The 20,125-nt window shown below is 52.0% G+C and overlaps 2 protein-coding genes across 2 annotated transcripts; one reads left to right on the top strand and one right to left on the bottom strand.

Moving 5' to 3' along the window:
- Positions 1-1,767: 1,767 nt before the first annotated feature.
- Positions 1,768-4,461, top strand: LOC117069266 (proto-oncogene FRAT1). The gene has a single exon (XM_033187277.1). It carries the CDS (start codon positions 1,990-1,992, stop codon positions 2,827-2,829), a length of 840 nt encoding a protein of 279 aa, XP_033043168.1. The 5' UTR covers positions 1,768-1,989; the 3' UTR covers positions 2,830-4,461.
- An 11,074-nt stretch (positions 4,462-15,535) lies between these two features.
- Positions 15,536-17,961, bottom strand: FRAT2 (FRAT regulator of WNT signaling pathway 2). The gene is given in 2 exon segments (XM_033187089.1): positions 15,536-17,032; positions 17,034-17,961. Coding segments are annotated over 2 exon segments (741 nt in total). The 5' UTR covers positions 17,625-17,961; the 3' UTR covers positions 15,536-16,882.
- Positions 17,962-20,125: the final 2,164 nt, after the last annotated feature.

The following is a 20,125-nucleotide window of genomic DNA, read 5'->3' as shown; positions in this document are numbered from 1 at the left end:
CTGACCCACCCACCTCAGCCTCTCAAAGTGTTGGGATTACAGGCATGAGCCACTGCGCCCAGTCCACTCAATGAGTTTTAACACATGCCTAAACCTGTGAAACCCAAATCAAGATATCAACATTTAGAACATGTCCACTCTCCTGCAAGTTCCCTCTGTCTGTTTAGTGTCAGAGTGTCCGTCCTGCCCCTGCTCTACCTTTTTCAAAGGCAACCAGTCTTCTGATGTTTTCCCCACTGTAAGTTACTTTCCCTGTTCTAGAACTTCATATAAACAGAAACATATGAGGTATATCTGCTTCTATCTGGCGTCTTTCACTTAGCATACTGTTTTTAAGCTTCATTCATGTTACGGCATGCAGCAATATTCAGTCCTCTTTGTTGCTGAACTGTTTTCTGTCATCATCCTGTGTGAATGTACAATAGGTTGTTTGTCCATTCACCTGTTGATGAACACTTGGGCCATTTCACTTTTGGCTTTTATGAATAAAACTCCTTTGATGTGAGCCAACATCGTGCCACTGCACTCCAGCCTGGGTGAAAGAAGGAGACTCTGTCTCAATTAAAAAGGAAAAAAAAAAAAAAAAAAAAAAAAAGGCAGGGCGCGGTGGCTCACGCCTGTAATCCCAGCACTTTGGGAGGCCGGGGCAGGTGGATCACCTGAGGTCGGGAGTTCTGGACCAGCCTGACCAACATGGAGAAACCCCATCTCTACTAAAAATACAAAATTAGCCGTGCATGGTGACGCATGCCTGTAATCCCAGCTACTCAGGAGGCTGAGGCAGGAGACTTGCTTGAATCCAGGAGGTGGAGGTTGTGGCAACAAGAGCGAAACTCCGTCTCAAAAAAAAAAAAAAAAAAAACGGCTAGCAACTAGCAACCTAGGCCTGGCGCAGTGGCTCACGTCTGTAATCCCAGCACTTTGGGAGGCTAAGGCGGGTGGATCACCTGAGGTTAGGAGTTCGAGAACAGCCTGGCCAACATGGTGAAACCCCGTCTCTACTAAAAATACAAAAATTAGCCGGGCGTGGTGGTGGGCGCCTGTAATTCCAGCTACTCAGGAGGCTGAGGCAGGAGATTTGCTTGAACCCAGGAGGCCGAGGTTGTAGTGAGTGGAGATGAAGCCACTGCACTCCAGCCTGGGCGACAGAGCGAGACTCCGTCTCAAAAACAAACAAACAAAAAAGACTAGCAACCTCCTCCTCTCCAGCAGTCCAGGCCCCCATCCGCCCAGGATCTCGATCAAGAAACATTAATCTGTGGCCTTTCTTTGCCATTTCCAACTCTGCCACCTCCATCGCACGACAAGGTCCCCTTCTTCCTTTCCATTCCCGTCAGTTTCGTTTCCCTAATCTCCTTACAAATCCCTAGCCTGACTCTCTTTCCTTTCCATCCTCACCAGACACCCGCATGCCGGACCTCAAAAGCGCAAACGCTAAAACCCGGTTGAGTTGACGCACGGAGAGAAGGGGTGTGTGGGTCGGTGTGTGTGTGTTACTGTGTGTGTGCTTGTGTGTGGAAGAAACCAACAAGGTCCACGCTGGTGTCCATTTCTGGAAATGCCAATCGCGCCCGACTGCGTGAGCCAGGATCAGGTCCCCAGGGCGCCCTTGCAGACAGCACCCTGAGCGAAGGAGCTCAGAAGGCAATCCGGCTTCACCCAGACCCCCAGTCCCGCAGAAGCCCCGTCCCCCAGCGGCACAGCACCCCCTCCCCGGCGCGGTGGTAGGGCCCGGCGCGACGTCACCCATTGTTTACAAATCAACCAGAGCCGGCAGGATTCCGGCTCCCGCGGCTGCAGGCGCGCGGCTGGAGTGACTGGCGGGCTCCGGCTTCCGCGTCTGCCACGGCCCCGGCCCCGGCCACGGCCACGGCCACGGCCCGGGCATCGTCTTCAGCTCCGCGCCCGCTCCGCCGCGGCCCACCGCACCCGCCGGCAGCCGAGCCCCCAGCGACGCCCGCACAGCTCCGGGTGCCCGGACAGGGGGCCATGCCGTGCCGGAGGGAGGAGGAAGAGGAAACCGGCGAGGAGGCGGAGGGGGAGGAAGAGGAGGAGGACAGCTTCCTCCTGCTGCAGCAGTCGGTGGCGCTGGGCAGCTCGGGCGAGGTGGACCGGCTGGTGGCCCAGATCGGCGAGACGCTGCAGCTGGACGCGGCGCAGGACAGCCCGGCCTCGCCGTGCGCGCCCCCCGGGGCGCCGCTGCGGGCCCCGGGGCCCCTGGCTGCGGCGGTGCCGGCGGACAAGGCCAGGCCCTCGGCGGTGCCGCTGCTGCTGCCGCCCGCGTCGGCTGAGACTGTGGGCCCGGCGCCCCCTGGGGTCCTGCGCTGCGCCCTGGGGGACCGCGGCCGGGTGCGGGGACGCGCTGCGCCCTACTGCGTGGCGGAGCTCGCCACAGGCCCCAGCGCGCTGTCCCCACTGCCCCCTCAGGCCAACTTTGATGGGCCTCCGGATGCTGGCAAGCAGGGCGTCCGGCAGCCGCTGTCGGGTCCGTGCCGGCGAGGATGGCTCCGGGGCGCCGCCGCCTCCCGCCGCCTGCAGCAGCGACGCGGTTCCCAACCAGAAACCCGCACAGGCGACGACGACCCGCACCGGCTCCTGCAGCAGCTAGTGCTCTCTGGAAACCTCATCAAGGAAGCCGTGCGAAGGCTTCATTCGCGACGGCTGCAGTTACGTGCAAAGCTTCCCCAACGCCCGCTCCTGGGACCTCTGTCGGCCCCGGTGCATGAACCCCCTTCACCTCGCAGCCCTCGCGCGGCCTGCAGTGACCCTGGCGCCTCCGGGAGGGCGCAGCTCAGAACTGGCGACGGCGTTCTTGTCCCTGGCAGCTAACACGCCCGGGGTGGCCACAGCGCCAGCCTCAGACTGGAGGGCAAGGGGTTCCCCTGAGGGCTGCAATTCTGCTCAGGCTGGTGGAGAACTCTGGCTTTTGGAAGCGGGAGAAAAAAGCTAAAGACGAGGAACAGAAAAATCGCGAATGTTTCGCGCGTAACTGGGGTTGAGGGCCAAAATATTTGAAATGCAGGACTTGGCCCTATTGTAAGGCAGATTTTACGGAGCGCACCCCGCTTACAAGTCAGTAGGATTCCTTATTTGGCGTGACCCGACCTAGCCGCGGAGCGTGCAGTTCCGCGCAGCCGCTCAGTGCCCTCCAGCCCTGCGACCATGTGGCCACAATTCACGCTTCTCCGGATCGCGGTGCGCCGGAACTACTGAGGATGATGCCAGTTACTTGCTTTACCTTTTCAGGGCTGGCTCCTGATCCACTTTGGGGGAGGGGAACATGAGTAGATAATTTCAGGGTGCACCCCAAACCGCCAGACTTGAATATTTTCGACACTTAAAAAAACCATCTTGTGTCTTTGGAGGTGCTGCTTAATATCAAACACGCGGTGCCATGAAGGGACCCTTTGAGGGTTGAATAGGAGTTAACCCCTGCGCTCTCTTTGCAACTGTCTGCCTTTCTCAGAGTGGTGGGGGAAAGGCTGTACGACACGGGTGGGGACAGGATGTGGGGGCGGGGGGTATTGAATGGTGATGGAAGGGTAGAGAGGCGCGGAGTGAACCCCACGCGCTCTCTAAAGTGTATTTTCACAGCCGGCCCGCCTCTCCTCGGGTTCAAGGTCACTGTTTCCTGGGCACGCGCTGGGTTGCGGGACAGAGTAGCCGGATTCTGCCCGTGCTCGGAGAAGAGCGCAGTGTTTTTTGCAAGTGCTGGAGTCTCCTGAGGACACGCGCGCCGCCGCCACCGCGGGTGTGGGAAAGTGCGGACGTGCTGGGCGTCTGCTTCCCTATGCGACCACCGCCCCTGGCCGCGCTCCGGACTTTCACGGAAACTCCCGAGACGGAGCCCTGGGTTCCTCCTCTCCCACTTGGCTCTGCTGTCCTACTCAAGCGGGTGGCTCTGGGATCCTGGGGGCCTGGGTTGGGGGCTAGGGAGACGTCATGTGATGGGCACTCCAGGGACACACAGCCTAGCACAGCAGCTTATAATGGGCTCTCCGGGGCCATTTGCAATAACAGCTGCAATTCCCTGGATAGAGGAGTTGATTTCCTCCCTCTGCCCCTCCCCCAGCCATGCCAGCTGGCCTTTGTAAGTGCAGGAAACCGAGTAGAAAATGTGACCCTCCAAATGGAGAAGCTGCAGGCTTTGCCATTGTGAACCATGGTGAAGTGCTTGGAACATACTGTTCACTCTAAAGGCGCTGAGACTGTGTTGTTGTTCTCGTTTTTATAGTCAATGGCTTGTTCATCATCCAGATGTGGCTACTGACATATCTACACTTCGCACCGGAGTGTCTGGAATTGTGGCTATCCTGATTATAGGATTTTAACTTAACTGAAATGCCTGCTTTGAATAAATGTGTTGGGTTTTTTGTTTGGTTTTATTTTATACTTGCCATCGGTGAAAAAGATGTACAGAACACATTTCTCTGATCTCCATAAACATGAAAACACTTGAAATCCCTGTCAGCCTGGCTTGCGGATGGTAATTAGAGCGCCTTTGTGTCTGAGCAGCTCACTAGCTAGACAAGGTCTCCGCAGCTGGGTGTGTATTGGAGCTGGCATGAAATTAAATGAAAGTGAGGTCAGGTTTTGGACCAATCCCATTCGTTAAAACCTCAGAGCCTTTTGGATTACTAGTCAGTGATGGAGATGTGTTATAAAGCTGCCTCTATTAGCAAAGGACATCAGATCAGCCAGTCACTGCAGACTGGGAGGCTTATCTTTTTTTTTCTTTTCTTTTCTTTCTACTATGGCCATTAAGTGCACTTGTTCCACAAGGTGGGCCTTAAGGCTGGGGCAGCTCTTGATTAGGGGGCTGCTCACAACACGAGCCTGGTGGTAGGAAAGCTGGGTGGAAACTTAAAAAAGATTCCTCTCTTTGCCCCTGGCACATTTATACCATTCTGTCCCTAAGCAGTGACATAACAGCCCATGTCTATCGGTATAGTTCTGACTTACTTCAGTCTGTTCCCTCATGGAAGGAGCTAATTTCCTCCCTCTGAGGAAAGAGTACCCAGATTTTAAGTCCACTTCTAAAGTGGGAAGGGAACCTTGGACAAGTTGCTCTACCTCTGGGGCTTCAGTTTCCTCATCCATACAACCGGCATAATGAACTAAAAGGTGGGCCAGGCCCGACAGCTTACACCTGTAATCCTAGTAGCACTTTCGGAGGCTAAAGTTGACGACTGCTGGAGTGCAGAAGTTCAAGACCAGCCAGGGCAATATAGTGAGACCTCATCTCTCCAAAAATAAATAAATAAATGGCCGGGCACAGTGGCTCACACCTGTAATCCCAGCACTTTGGGAGGCCAAGGAGGGCGGATCACGAGGTCACGAGTTCAAGACCAGCCTGACCAACATGGTGAAACCCTGTCTCTACTAAAAATACAAAAATTAACTGAGCGTGGTGGTGCACGCCTGTAATCCCAGCTACTCAGGAGGCTGAGGCAGGAGAATCGCTTGAACCTGGAAGGTGGAGGTTGCAGTGAGCCAAGATCGTGCCATTGCACTCCAGCCTGGGCGACAGAGCGAGGTTCTGTCTCAAAAAAATAAATAAATAAGGCCGGGCACGGTGGCTCAAGCCTCTAATTCCAGCACTTTGGGAGGCCGAGACCGGGCAGATCACGAGGTCAGGAGATCGAGACTATCCTGGCTAACATAGTGAAACCCCGCCTCTACTAAAAAATACAAAAAAAGAACTAGCCGGGGGAGGTGGCAGGCGCCTGTAGTCCCAGCTAATCGGGAGGCTGAGGCAGGAGAATGGCGTAAACCCGGGAGGCGGAGCTTGCAGTGAGCTGAGATCCGGTCACTGCACTCCAGCCTGGGCGACAGACTGAGACGCCGTCTCAGAAAAATAAATTAAATAAATAAATAAATAAATGAGGCAGGAGGATTGCTTGAGCCTAGGAGTTTGAGGCAGTAGTGAGCTATGATCGAGCCACTGCACTCCCACCTGGGTGACAGAGCAAGACCCTGTCTCAAAAAAAATTAAAAGGCATATGGTGACTGGCACATGCTGGAGATAAACAGTATCTAATCCCTACCCCTTCCTTCCCAGGTGACTGTGTCCCAAGTGTCCTCATTTTCCTACAAAACAAGAGCATGCCATGATCCCAAATCTGCTTTCTGGAGTATTCTATGACTTTGAGTCCTGATTTTCTAACTCCCTTTTTGGTTCAATGCCCCATTTTCTCAAATTCACACTCAGATGCTGATGGTCTCTGAGGATTACCTTCAGAACACACCAAGCCTGCCATTTCCCACAACATGCCCAGAAAGGGCTGTGGGGGCCTCAGTCCAGTGTTCTCCAGCATGGGAAGGGTAACTATGGAGGCTCTAATACAAACTGAGGAAAAGGAGCCCCCAGAGTGCAATGGGCACCACCTCTGGGCGCTGAGCACGAGGGCAAAGTGGCCAAGTGCTGATGTCCCCTGGCATGGGAGTAGCCCTGAAGTCCCCAGTTCCCATTCTTAGTTGACGTGGGATTTATCCAAGGTCAAGGGGTTATGAGCAATCCAGGGCTTTCCATCCTTAAATAGGCTACGATTTGATGTCACTGCACTGCCTGTGCATAGTTTCTTGTAATAAGAATGACGGGTTAAGGTCAGACTCAACCTTAGGGCCCATGCAGTACAACCCCCTCCCAAAAAAGGAAAACTGGAAAAAACTAAAGCCTCTCAAGATAAGGCACTTTAGCACTCTAAACACACTATAATCCAGTAACCATCTGTGTTTTTATTTTTTATTTTATTTATTTATTTTTGAGACAGAGTCTCACTCTGTTGCCCAGGTGGGAGTGCAATGGTGTGATCTTGGCTCACTGCAAGCTCCGCCTCCCGGGTTCAAGTGATTCTCCTGCCTCAGTCTCCCGAGTAGCTGGGATTACAGGCACCCACCATCACACCCAGCTAATTTTTGTATAATTTTAGAGAAGGGGTTTCACCATATTGCCCAGACTGGTTTTGAACTCCTAGCCTCAGGTGATCCGCCTGCCTCGGCCTCCCAAAGTGCTGGGATTATAGACGTGAGCCACCGCATCTGGCCTGTTTTTTTTTTTTTTAGATCCTGCCAAGTTTTACTGTTCATCCCAAAATCTATTTTTTGCAGTAAGTCAGGATTTATATAAAGTGTGGGGTTTATTTGTTTGTTTGTGATGGGGTCTCAGTCAGTCACCCAGGAGTGCAATGGTGAGATCTCAGCTTACTGCAACCTCTACCTCCTGGACTCAAGTGATCCTCCCACCTCTTGAGTAATTGGACTACTACAGGCTCATGCCACCATGCTCGGCTAATTTTAAAACTTTTTATAGAGACAAGGTTTTGCCATGTGGCCCAGGCTGTTCTCCAACTCCTGGGCTCAAGCAATCCACCTGCCTCAACCTCCCAAAGTGCTGTGATTACAAGTGTGAGCCACCTCGCCCAGCCAGGATTTACATAAAGTATTTTAAAAGTTATATTGGGGCAGATGTGGTGGCTCATGCCTGTAATCCTAGCACTTTGGGAGGCCAAGGCAGGTGGATCACCTGAGGTCAAGAGTTCGAGACCAGCCTGGCCAAAATGGGGAAACCGCATCTCTACTAAAAATACAAAAATTAGCTGGATGTGATGGTGGGCACCTGTAATCCCAGCTACTAGGAGGCTCAGCCAGGAGAATCGCTTGAATCTAGGAGGCAGAGCGTGCAGTGAGCCGAGATCTCACCATTGCACTCCAGCCTGGGCAATAGAGCAAAGACTCTGTCTCAAAAAAAAAAAAGTCATATTAGACCATTGTATAGGTGGAAAAACAGTCCAAGGAAGTGAGCAGGGCAGAATGACCTACCAATGTTGTTTATGAAGCCAGAGGCCTAGCAAAGTCTAGAACCTAGGTCTCCCAGCTCCCAACTCAGGGCTCTTTCCAATGGCTCCATATCATCAAACATGGTCCAATATTGTTCACTGCACAACTCTGCATATAGGCTAACAGGGGAATGACATCTCTGCAGTTGCCCAAATTGGTGACCCCGCCATCGGAACCCCGGAAAATTGTGCTCCAAGTTCCTAGGCTGAGTTAGGGAATGCCATTTCCTTACAAAATGTTCAGCATCCTATGAAGACAGCTGGACACAGAAAACGGCCTGGGTGGGTCGGGCGCAGTGGCTCAAGCCTGTAATCCCAGCACTTTGGGAGGCCGAGATAGGCGGATCACAAGGTCAGGAGATCGAGACCATCCTGGCTAACACGGTGAAACCCCGTCTCTACTAAAAAATATAAGAAAACTAGCCGGGCAAGGTGGCGGGTGCCTGTAGTCCCAGCTACCTGGGAGGCTGAGGCAGGAGAATGGGCGTAAACCCGGGAGGCGGAGCTTGCAGTGAGCTGAGATCCGGCCACTGCACTCCAGCCTGGGCGACGGAGCGAGACTCGGTCTAAAAAAAAAAAAATAGAAAATGGCCTGGGTGAGATAAGAGAACAAAGGTATAAATGAAATGAAACAAAGTGAACACATACATTGGCAAATAAGGGGTTTAGAGAAAAGAATGCCACACCTCACAGAGAACTCCAGAGTCTGCCACCCCAAGATTTCAATCTAAATTAGCCATACATCTGACAATATTTGGATTCAATTTTTACCCTCTTCTGCTCTTTCTTTTTTCCAGCTTAGATGCAGAAACCTGGAGCAAAGATCAGACACCACTTTCCTATCTAGCAAAGTCTGTGTTGAAACCTGCGATCCCTTCCTTCCAATCAGGAAAGAGTTACCTTGGCAACGAAATTACTAACTCACTCAATTAGCCCCCACTTCTACCAATGCTCAGTAATCACAGACCGTCAGCCCCCGGAGAGCTCAGCCTTCAGCAGTCTGGTGCTACCGCCTCATTTAGAGATGGAAGCTCAGAGAGGTTTCCACTCCGAGGTGCACTCCACTTGAACACTGTGAAAACTGGTGCAGGCAAAGGGGCAAAACTCTTCCGAGTAGTTTCCTCCTGGTTTTCCATCATAACTGAAGGGAGAGCAATTGACCTGTCCCTCCCAGTGTTACCCAAAAGATATAATAGGTAAGAGTAGGGGCTCTGCAGGCAGCCCTCCACTCTCGGCTGTGTGATATGGAACAGGCTCAGTAAGCTCAATGAACTCATTTGCAAAATGTGGGTAAGGGTAGAGCACCTTGAAGAGTTGTGTGAAAATTAATTAAAATCAAAGAGCAAATAGTACGGGAACCAAAGAGCAAATAATAAACAAAACAGAACATTGTTCCTGAGAGATGTTGCATTAAGGCCACTTAAGAGTCTTCTGCAGAAAACCCTGCCTCTTATTGACTTTTTCAATATCTCTTAATAGGCACAAACCTGTTTCTTCTGAAGGTCAGACCAGTTTTCTGATCATGCACCCCAGTTGCATAGGTCAGTGTTAAGGGAAGTGTAGAAAAAGAGAATAAGGGTGGAGCCGGCCGGGCGCGGTGGCTCACGCCTGTAATCTCAACAATTTGGGAAGCCCAGGCAGGCAGATCACTTGAGGTCAGGAGTTCGAAACCAGCCTGGCCAACATGGTGAAACCTTGTCTCTACTAAAAATACAAAAATTAGCTGGGCATGCTGGTGCATGCTTGTAGTCCCAGCTACTTGGGAGGCTGAGGCAGGAGAATCGCTTGAACTCAGGAGGTGAAGGTTACACTAAGCCAAGATAACACCACCGCACTCCAGCATGGGCGTCTAAAAAGAGAGAGGGAAAAAACGGGTAGAGCCAAGCTAAGCCTGGAAAGCAGCTTAGGATTGGAACTGGTGGAATAGAGGCAGCAGGAATATCACAAAGGATAGGGTTGGCAGTTGGCAGTGAAGACAGCCTGGGGCCACAGCTCTTAACTCCCCCATTTCCTATCAGAAAACCAATCCTTTTCCAAAATTCAAACGCTGAAGTTCTACTTGCCTGTCCTGTCCACACCTATCTATAATCTGCACTGAGAAAACCATATAATAGGCCGGGTCTGGTAATCCCAACACTTTGGGAGGCCGAGACGGGTGGATCACCTGAGGTCAAGAGTTCGAGACTAGCCTGGCCAACATAGTGAAACCCCGTCTCTACTAAAAATACAAAAATTAGCCAGGCATGGTGGCATGTGCCTGTAGTCACAGCTACTTGGAAGGCTGAGGCAGGAGAATCACTTGAACCCATGAGGCGGAGGTTGCAGCGATCTGAGATCATGCCATTGCACTCCAGCCTGGGTGACAGAGTGAGACTCCATCTCCAAAAAAAAAAAAGAAAGAAAAAGAAAACTGTGCAATTTCTTCCCAGGAAGTGGCCTTTAAGTTCATTTCATTCTCACTCTCACATTTTATTTACTGTCATTATAGAATTATCTCAGGGACTCATATGTGAATGTCTTCTCTTCCCCAATAGATTATATATTTTGTGATGGAAGAGGAGTGGCAAGATGAAGAGGATGTTTTAGGCAGATTGTCAGGCCTCATGGCATGGGGAGTGGTCTGGAGCTGAAAGGAAACACTGATGGTCAGCCAGATCGGCTGAATGGCTGCTACAGCTCCCAGGCACCCAGGCAATAAGGAAGAGGAAAACACCAGACGTTTCCAAAAGAAAACTGGTAGGCCTCAGTTACAGTATTGTGTAGCTGTAAAATCGTGGCTCTGGAGCCAGACTGCCTGGCTCCTTCCTTGAAAGCTCCTTCCTGTGCCCTTGGGCAGGTAACTTCACCTCTCTAACCTTACCTTCAGTTGCAAAGTCCGATGATAAAAAAAAAAAGTCCCCCCCTCATAGGGTTGTTGTGAGGATTGAGCTAATGCTAGTAAAAATGCTTAGGTCACTGCCTGCAACATAGCTGCATTTAGCAACAGCCGCCAGGGTACTGGTATTTAGTAAATATTTGCAGAGCAAACAAAGGGGCAGTTTCAACAGACTGGCAGAGGCTAAAGGAGTGGGGTGCTTGGGACGTAGATGATGCGTTGTGGTGCCCACAAGTCTGAAGATGGGAAAAGAGGGACTACAGCTAAAAAGGGAAAATGGCCAAGGGAAGGATTCACTCACTCCTGTAATCCCAGTACTTTGGGAGACCGAGGCGGGTGGATCACTTGAGGTCAGGAGTTTGAGACCAACCTGGCCAATATGGTGAAATCCCGTCTCTACTGCAAATACAAAAATTAGGTGGGCATGGTGGCACACGCCTGTAGTTCCAGCTACTCAGGAGGCTGAGGTATGAGAATCGCTTGAACTCGGGAGGCAGAGGTGGCACTGAGCTGAGATCACACCACTATACTCCAGCCTGGGTGACACAGCGAGACACCATCTCAAGAAAAAAAAAGGGGTGAAATCAAAGGGAAGGTACTATAAAGGTCTAAGTTCCTGGAGTAGTGGGACGGTATGGGGTCCTCCGCCAGGGCAGGTTTGAAGGGCAGGGCTTACAGGGACTGTGGTTGTGGATGCCACACAACAGCTCCCTATGTTACTAACTGTCCTGCCACAGTGTGGCTGGAAGCTGACAGATTGGCTGCTGAAAGCATCCTTCATGCCTGGGATGGCTGGATATGTTTCTGTTGTTTTTGTGTGAATGAATTATTTGTAGCTGACGCTATAATGGAATGAAAACTAAAAGTGATAGCAAAGAGTTTACGTGTTCCCCCTTATCAACTGTTAACTGACTCATAGCAGGTAAAATCACAACCCCCACTTGATAGGCTGCCCAGGCAGTTTGTTTGACTTATTGATTTGGGTGGGTTAAAAAAAGCAAGAGCTGGTTATCATCCTGTTACCTTTGCCCTGCCTTTTGCCCATTTCTGTAACTGTCTAAATTAGATTCCATAGCCTAAGATTGGTGAAAACCGCTTTCCTATAGGTTTTCCTGGAAATCTTTCCTAGACACTGAAGTCACAAACCCCTTTCGCTGATGAACCATAAATAGTACTTTTCTTCAGCTGGGCTAATGAGGGGAGGAATCCAGTGCAGATGTTCAAAACACGCTACTTAAGGGTGCTGATGAAGGGAACTTGAGAATTAACTTCAGGATTCAAAAAAGACAGTGAAAGTCATTGAATAAGATCTGATTCCATATGCCCCAGACCTCTGTGGCCTGACTACAGAGGATATACATAGCAATTACAGATACAGCTGTGTTTGTGTTATGTGCACATGTGGACCCACATACATTCCACACGTCTACTGTTCACCCTAGTCTCCCTTGGCTTCTCTTGGTTCTACTTTTATTTTCTGTCTGTTCCTTTTGTGTAGTCTTCTTCCTCCACAGAGATTTGATGAGTTGGGTCTTTGTAAAGTGCTTAGAACACAGGCCGGGCACCCACAGGCTGGGTGTGGTGGCTCACGCCTATAATCCCAGCACTTTAGGAGGCCGAGGCAGGTGGATCACTTGAGGTCAAAAGTTCGAGACCAGCCTGGACAACATGGCAAAACTCCGTCTGTGCCCAAAAAATACAAAAAAAAAAAAAAAATTAGTCAGGTGTGGTGATGCCTGCCTGTAGCTACAGCTCCTTGGAAGGCTGGAGGCAGGAGAATCACCTGAACCTGGGAGGCAGAGGTTGTAGTGAGCTGAGATCACACCACTGCACTCCAGCCTGGGCAACAGAGTGAGACTGTCAATAAAAAAGAAAGAAAGAAAAAAAGGTGCTTAGCACACAGCCTGGCACATGGCAGGCACTACTGCACATTAGCTAGGGTTACTACTGCCCATCTCCCAGGCCCCGTTCTGTGCCCCACTCCATCCCACCCCCTTAGTCTTAACTGCCAAATCTTTATCTTAAGTCCTGAACCCTCTCCAACTCCTACTCATTTATGAGGCACCAGGCTTCTGTCCTTGTAACTTCCCATGTGAAACTCCTAACTCTCCAACCACCCCCCTCCCCCCCACACACCATTTCTCCTTATTATTTCCCTATTGCTCTGGTCCTTCTAGGCTAGACTTGCAGAATGTTATCAGGGAAACATGGGCACGGGCCCCTTCAGAAGACGAAGTTGTCTCAACTCTGTGCCCTTCCAATACAAGGGGTTAGGGATATCCTAGCCAGAATCATTCCTGAGCTAAGAATACTAGGAATGGGCTATCCCAAGCTGCAGCCCCTTGGAAACGGCCACTGCCTCCTAGACAAAGACACTTCCCCAGGCCCAGGCTCTCCACAGGCTCTGCAAATGGCTGGATCAGTAGCAAGAGGTGGGGTGTGTGAGAAGAGCATTGTGTGTAGGCTCAGACAGGGGGCAAGAGGACCAACTTAAGTGCCCTGAGTTCTGATTCTGCTCTACCACCAATAATTCCTACCTTTCACCACTGTATTTTCTTTTTAGTCTCGCTCTGTCGCCCAGGCTGGAGTGCAGTGGCCGGATCTCAGCTCACTGCAAGCTCCACCTCCCGGGTATACGTCATTCTCCTGCCTCAGCCTCCCGAGTAGCTGGGACTACAGGCGCCCGCCACCACGCCCGGCTAGTTTTTTGTATTTTTTTTTAGTAGAGACGGGGGTCTCACCGGGTTAGCCAGGATGGTCTCGATCTCCTGACCTTGTGATCCGCCCGTCTCGGCCTCCCAAAGTGCTGGGATGACAGGCTTGAGCCACTGTGCCCGGCCTCATCATTGTAAAAAGCAAAGTAGGGCCAGGCACGGTGGCTCATGCCTGTCATCCCAGCACTTTGGGAGGCCAAAGCGGGTGGATCACTTGAGGTCAGCAGTTTGAGACCAGCCAGGGCAACACAGTGAAACCCCATCTCTGCTAAAAATACAAAAGTTAGCTAGGAGTGGTGGCGGGTGCCTGTAATCCCAGTTACTTGGGAGGCTGAGGCAGGAGAATTGCTTGAACCCAGGAGGTAGAGGCTGCAGTGAACCAAGATCATGCCACTGCACTCCAGCCTGGGGACAGAGCAAGACCATGTCTCAAAAAAAAAAAAAACAAAACCGAGTGTGGTGTCTCATGCCTGTAATGCCAGCACTTTGGGAGGTCAAGGTGGGCGGATCACGAGGTCAGGAGATCGAGACCATCCTGGCCAACATGGTAAAACCCCATCTCTACTAAAAATACAAAAATTAGCTGCGTGTGGTGGCACGCACCTGTAGTCCCAGTTACTTGGGAGGCTGAGGCAGGAGAATCGCTTGAACCCAGGAGATGGAGGTTGCAGTGAGTCCAGATCACATCACTGCACTCCAGCCAGGCGACAGAGTGAGACTCCATCTCAAAAAAAAAAAAAAAGTCTTGTAAAAGGTGCCAACGAGGAACCAGGGTGCCTGCCCATAACAGGGATCAGCTCCCTCTCTACCTAGGCAAGCAGAGAAACACTCAAGATCCTGTAGGTCTCTTCCCATTGTCTGTAGTCCTTATGTGTAAGATGGAAAAATAGTGCTTACCTCATGGCACATAAAGCCATGTGGTAGTACCAAGAATGAGCAGCTATCACTTTTTGAGCAATGAAGTATCCCCTTCAAGTCCTCATTTAACCCTTCCAATTCCCCTATTAAATACTATTGTTTTACAAATCACAAGGGAAAAACTCAAGAGTCTGACTTGCCCAGCATGACACAGCGGGTGAGCAGAAAGGGCTGAGTCAACTGAGCATCAGCCTTCCCTCTGCAGCCTCAGCGTTAGGAGTGTGCTGAGCAGGAGAGGTTCCCTGGGGGCTGGTTAGTAGAGCTGGGCAAGGAAGGGGTAAGGCAGGGGCCAGGTGTGGTGGCTCACGCCTTTAATCCCAGCACTTTGGGAGGCCGAGGCAGGCAGATCACTTGAGTTCAAGAGTTCAAGACCAGCCTGGGCAAGACAGTGAGACCCCATCTCTACTAAAAATATAAAAAATTAGCCTGGCATGGTCGTATGAGCCTGTAGTCCCAGCTACTCAGGAGGTTGAGGTGGGAGGACTGTTCGAGTCCAGGAGGTTGAGGCTGCAGTGAGCCAAGATTCTGCCACTGTACTCCAACCTGGGTTACAGAGTAAGACACCATCTCAAAATAATAAAATTAAATTAAAAAGAGAAAAGGGCAAGGCAGGAACTAGGAAGGGATTCAGCAAGGGCTCTACGTCTGGGAAGACAGGGCAGAGAGAGAATGAGGAGAGAAGGAGGGCTACTGCAGTCAAATCTAACCCCCGACTGCTCAAACTAAGCCATTTTACAACTACCAAACACACTGCTGTAAAACCCTGTTTTTCTCTCCCAAGGCCATAGCTCAAGACTAGGTCAGTCTCAAAGGGGAAACCAGGCTGGCTTCGCCTGTGCCCTCCCCATTTTGCACAAAAACGTCCAGATGAAAATCCACCTCCCTCCACCACAGCACCTTTTGGCTCTCCAGCCCAGAAAGCATTTCTAGAATAACTCGTCTTTCCACAAAGGGAGTGGAAGCCCATCTTGCAGCTTCTAAAAACCTGGACTTAATTTTCGGATCTCGTGGAACAAAAACTCAGAAGCACTCAAGTACTGTGGCTCCACTAGGATTCTGTGCCCAGCGGCATTGGCCCAAACCATTTGTCCAGGTCCCCCTATTTAGTCCAAGTGCCCTCTTCGTTATTAAGAACATCCCTATATGCTTTTCTGCCCCCTCCCACCTTCCACCAAAATGCCAAACCGTGCTCCAAAACAAAAGCCAAATTTATTCAGTAGACATTTTAATTATGAAATCCTATAAATCAGGACCACCACAATTTCAGACACTCCGTTGCGAAGTGTACATCAATAGCTACATCTGGAGGATGAACAAGCCATTGAATCTTTTAAAAACTGGTTGAGCTACCTTAAAGTTTTGGGGTGGCACCTTACAAAAGCGCCGTCAAGTTTCACAAGGGTACAGCCAGCGGCTTCTCCTCTGGGAGAGTCACATTTTAAAACCGGTTTCAGACACAAAAGAAAGGCTGGCACAGGAGGAGGAAATAAATAGTGCGGGTGAGGAACCGCCAAGGCCGAGGCCCATCGCTCCATGGACGGCCAGAAGAGAGCAGAAAAACGTCCAGGGTCTCTCATGCATTCCTATAGACACCAGAAAGGGTGGAATAAGAAAGCTCAGCTGGGAGGACAGGAGAGAGACTCAAGAGATTGTTTATGACTGTTTCTGAGAAAGTTCCTGGCATGGCCATGAGTGGCCTACCGGGAGTCCTGGAAGCCGGCGAGGAAAGCACAGAAAACAGGAAGGAACTCTCCCTACACATCCCTCTCTGCCTGTTTGTGTCCTCGGGAGACTCCAAGTGGTGGTAAAGCACCGACAGGGCTCTTCTTGGAGCAAGAGAAAGAAGACTCCGAGTGAGTAAGGTCTCCCAGGAAGCCCACAGCAAACCGTGACCTTGACCACAGGTGGCAAGGTCAAGTCATTTACAAGTCCACATTCAAATCCAACTCTCCCACCTGCAAAATTCTTCACCTCCCTCCAGTCCCTTAACTGGAGTTCACATCTCCCACGTTCACCAGCCACGGAATTGGTGGGATAAAGGGGCAATGCCAACCCACCCACCACCAAACTTTTACATTCTTCTCCCCTCTGGAATTTCTTTGCACAGCAATTGTAGCACCACTTTCACTAAGTTCCTCCACAGGAAAATAACAAGAAAATGTATGCGTGTCGTTAGTTTTCAAGTATTGTTATAAAGCCATCGCGATTCCTGCCCGAGCCCTCTTTAAACAATCCAAGCTCACGACGCCCCCAAGGGCTAAGTGAGGTACAAGTCGATGCAAGTAGCTGCCATAGTTCTCCCAGTTTATCCCAGGTCCTTGGGCTTGGATGGCCCGGGAAATTCTCATGCCCCACGGACGCACCCTGGCGCACGCATTTCTCCACGCTTAAGTTTTCTCCGACGGCCTCGCCGCAGCTGGTAACTTCTGGCGGCTTGAGATCTCTCCCCACGCGCCTCCCCGCAGCCAAAGTGGTCGCTCCCAGGCTGGCGACGTCGGCTTCAGCTCATAGTTAGTAGGAACTGGACGCTGTTGGGTCTACGCAGCGGCCTCCACTTTCTCCTCCAGGAGGCTTGGGTCAGAGCAAGGAGCCTGAGGGCTGCAGGGCAATGGGGTCTGGTCCGCTGCAGCCTCCCCCGGGCCCAGGGGCGCTTGCGGGGCCCGTCGCTGCAACCGCGGCGACGGCTCGTTGGAGCCTCCGCACGGCTTCTTTGATGAGGTTTCCCGAAAGCACCAGCTGCTGCAGGAGCCGATGCGGGTCGTCGTCGCCGGCGCGTGCCCCGGCTTGGGTCCATCGTCGCTGCTGCAGGCGGCGGGAGGTGACCGCGTCCCTGAGCCATCCTCGCCGGCACGGCCCCGGCAGCGCGCTGGGGCCTGCGGCGAGCTCGGCCACGCAGTAGGGAGCGGCGCGTCCCCGCACGCGGCCGCGGTCCCCCAGGGCGCAGCGCAGGGCCCCAGGGGGCGCCGGGTCCACCGTTTCAGCCGACGCAGGCGGCAGCAGCAGCGGTACCGCCGGGGGCCGGGTCTTGTCCGCCGGCACCGCCGCAGCCAGGGACCCCGGGGCCCGCAGCGGCGCCCCCGGGGGCGCGCACGGCGAGGCCGGGCTGTCCTGCGCCGCGTCCAGTTGCAGCGTCTCGCCGATCTGGGCCACCAGCCGGTCCACCTCGCCCGAGCTCCCCAGCGTCACCGACTGCTGCAGCAGGAGGAAGCTGTCCTCCTCTTCTTCCTCCCCCTCCGCCTCCTCGCCGGCTTCCTCTTCCTCCTCCCTCCGGCACGGCATGGCCCCCCGTCCTGACACCCGGAGCTGTGCGGGCGTCGCTGGGGACTTGGTTGCCCGCGGGCGCGGGGCTGCGGGCGAAGTCGGGGCAGGGGCGGACGCGGAAGCCGGAGCCCGCCAGGCACTCCAGCCGCGCGACTGCCGCCGCGGGAGCCAGAATCCTGCCGGCTCCGGTTGATTTGTAAACAATGGGTGACGTCACGCCGGGCCCTACCACCGCGCCGGGGCGGGGGTGACGCGCTAGCAGGCGCGGAGGCGCGGGGCGGCTCGGGCATCAGCCGGAGCCGTCTCGCGTCTGTGTTCGTTGTCCCTCCAGGAGGGGGTCCGGGGCGTGGGGACTGATTTCCGACCGCCCGGGCCCGACAAGCGGTGTAGGAACTTGGCGCTTCGGAGGAGGCAGGGGTTGGTTTCTCCCACGCAGGGACACACCCACACCCACTCCGGGCCCGCCTCCTGGGCCGCAGCCTCCCTCCCCACGTGTCGGCCGCGCCTAGGCCCGCCCGGCTCCCGCCCCGCGCACCCGCAGTTCCCGGCCCCTGGCGTGGGGGAGGGGTGGGCCGCCGGGCGTCCGGCTTCCAGAAGGCGGAGCGGGGAAAGACGGAGGGAATTGGGAATGAAGAGGCTGCACCTTACTTATTTACTTATTTGTTATTTAGAAAGGATCTCTGCCGCCCAGGCTGAAGTATAGTGGCTCGAACACGGCTTACTGCAGCCTCGAACTCTGGCTTAAGCGATCCTCCCACTTCAAGCCTCCCGAGCAGCTGGGACCACAGGCGCGGCCACCTCGCCTGGCTAATTAAAAGAAGTTTTTTTGACCGGGCGCGGTGGCTTAAGCCTGTAATCCCAGCACTTTGGGAGGCCGAGACGGGCGGATCACGAGGTCAGGAGATCGAGACCATCCTGGTTAACCCAGTGAAACCCCGTCTCCACTAAAAAATACAAAAAAATTAGCCGGGCGAGGTGGCGGGCACCTGTAGTCCCAGCTACTCGGGAGGCTGAGGCAGGAGAATGGCGTAAACCCGGGAGGCGGAGCTTGCAGTGAGCTGAGATCCGGCCACTGCACTCCAGCCTGGGCGACAGAGCAAGACTCCGTCTCAAAATAAATAAATAATTAATTAATAAATAACTTTTTTTTTGTAGAGACGGGGGTCTCACTATTATTGCCCGGGCTGGACTCGAACTCTTGGGCTCAAGGAGTCCTCGCTCCTCGGCCTGCGAAAGTGGGGTTACTGGCGTGAGGCGTCGCGCCTGGCCTAAGCGGGGACGCTTTGAAGCAGAGCAGAGTCTCTCTGAGGTGAGGTCCCAGAAGCTTTCCCTCCCTCAGTCTTCAAGCCCCTGGGCCTATCATGAGAATAGGACTCACTGCCGCTCTGCTAAAGAATTCATTTTGTCTTTTTTTTTTTTTTTTAAGGTTCAAATAGAATATAGAGGATTGGCCAGGAGCGGTGGGTGGCTCATGCCAGTAATCCCAACACTTTGGGAGGCCCAGGTGGGCGGATCACCTGAGGTCAGGAGTTCGAGACCAGTCTGGCCAACATGGTGAAACCGCGTCTCTGCTAAAAATACAAAAATTAGCCGGGCGTGGTGGTAGGCGCCTGTAATTCCAGCTACTTGGGTGGCTGAGGCAGGAGAATGGTTTGAACCTGGGAGACGGAGGTTTGAGCCAAGATCACACCACTGCACTCCAGCCTGGGTAACAGAGCGAGACTCCGTCTCAAAAAAAAGAAAAAAAATATAGGGGATGGAAAAAATCTCTCATAGCACTCAAACATGGTTCACATTTAAATTTTTTTTCCTTTTTAGCCTTTGTTCTATGAAAGTGTACTATACAAATACACACATACAATGTTTTACACTTTTCCACTTTGCCTTACATCATAAACGTTTTTCATGTTGTTGCATGCACTTTGAAAACATTTTAATGATTACATAAGTTTCCATCAAGTGCCTGTGCTTTTAACATTTGCCTAATTTCACCATCATCGTTAAGTGCGTGACTAACATTTTTGTGCGTAACACTTTATTGATGATTCTTTCCTTAGAGCATATTCCCAGGAGTGGAATTTTAAGTCCCAGGAGTTGGGTATTTTAAGGTTTACTGATAAATGCTCCGGAAATCTCTTACCAAGAGTTAGGTAAATGTACTCTACCATCATTAATGTTTGAGCATACATCATTACACCTTCACTAGTATTTGAGTATTATCATTGAATTTTTTTTTTTTTTTTTTTTTGCAGATTATATAGGGAAATTTTCTCCCTTCAGTTTGCATATCTTTGATTTCAGTTAGGTAAGAGTAGTTTTCTAAATGTTTGTTAACAAACTGTACTTCCTTTCTTATGAATTGTCTATTTCCTAATAAGATTTTCCTAGGGAGCTTTTCTTATGTATTTGCATGACTCCTTTACATACCAAATGTTAACCCTTTTCTTTCATATTTTGCTGCAAATACGTCTCCAGGCTTTTGTTGGCTCTGTACAGTCATTTTTTCCCCCAGTAAAACC

The sequence above is a fragment of the Trachypithecus francoisi genome, unplaced genomic scaffold (assembly GCF_009764315.1).
Source record: "Trachypithecus francoisi isolate TF-2019V2 unplaced genomic scaffold, Tfra_2.0 Contig01579, whole genome shotgun sequence".
NCBI lineage: Eukaryota > Metazoa > Chordata > Mammalia > Primates > Cercopithecidae > Trachypithecus > Trachypithecus francoisi.
The sequence above is the reverse complement of the archived record's forward strand: the minus strand, read 5'-3'. Positions and strand labels throughout refer to the sequence as shown.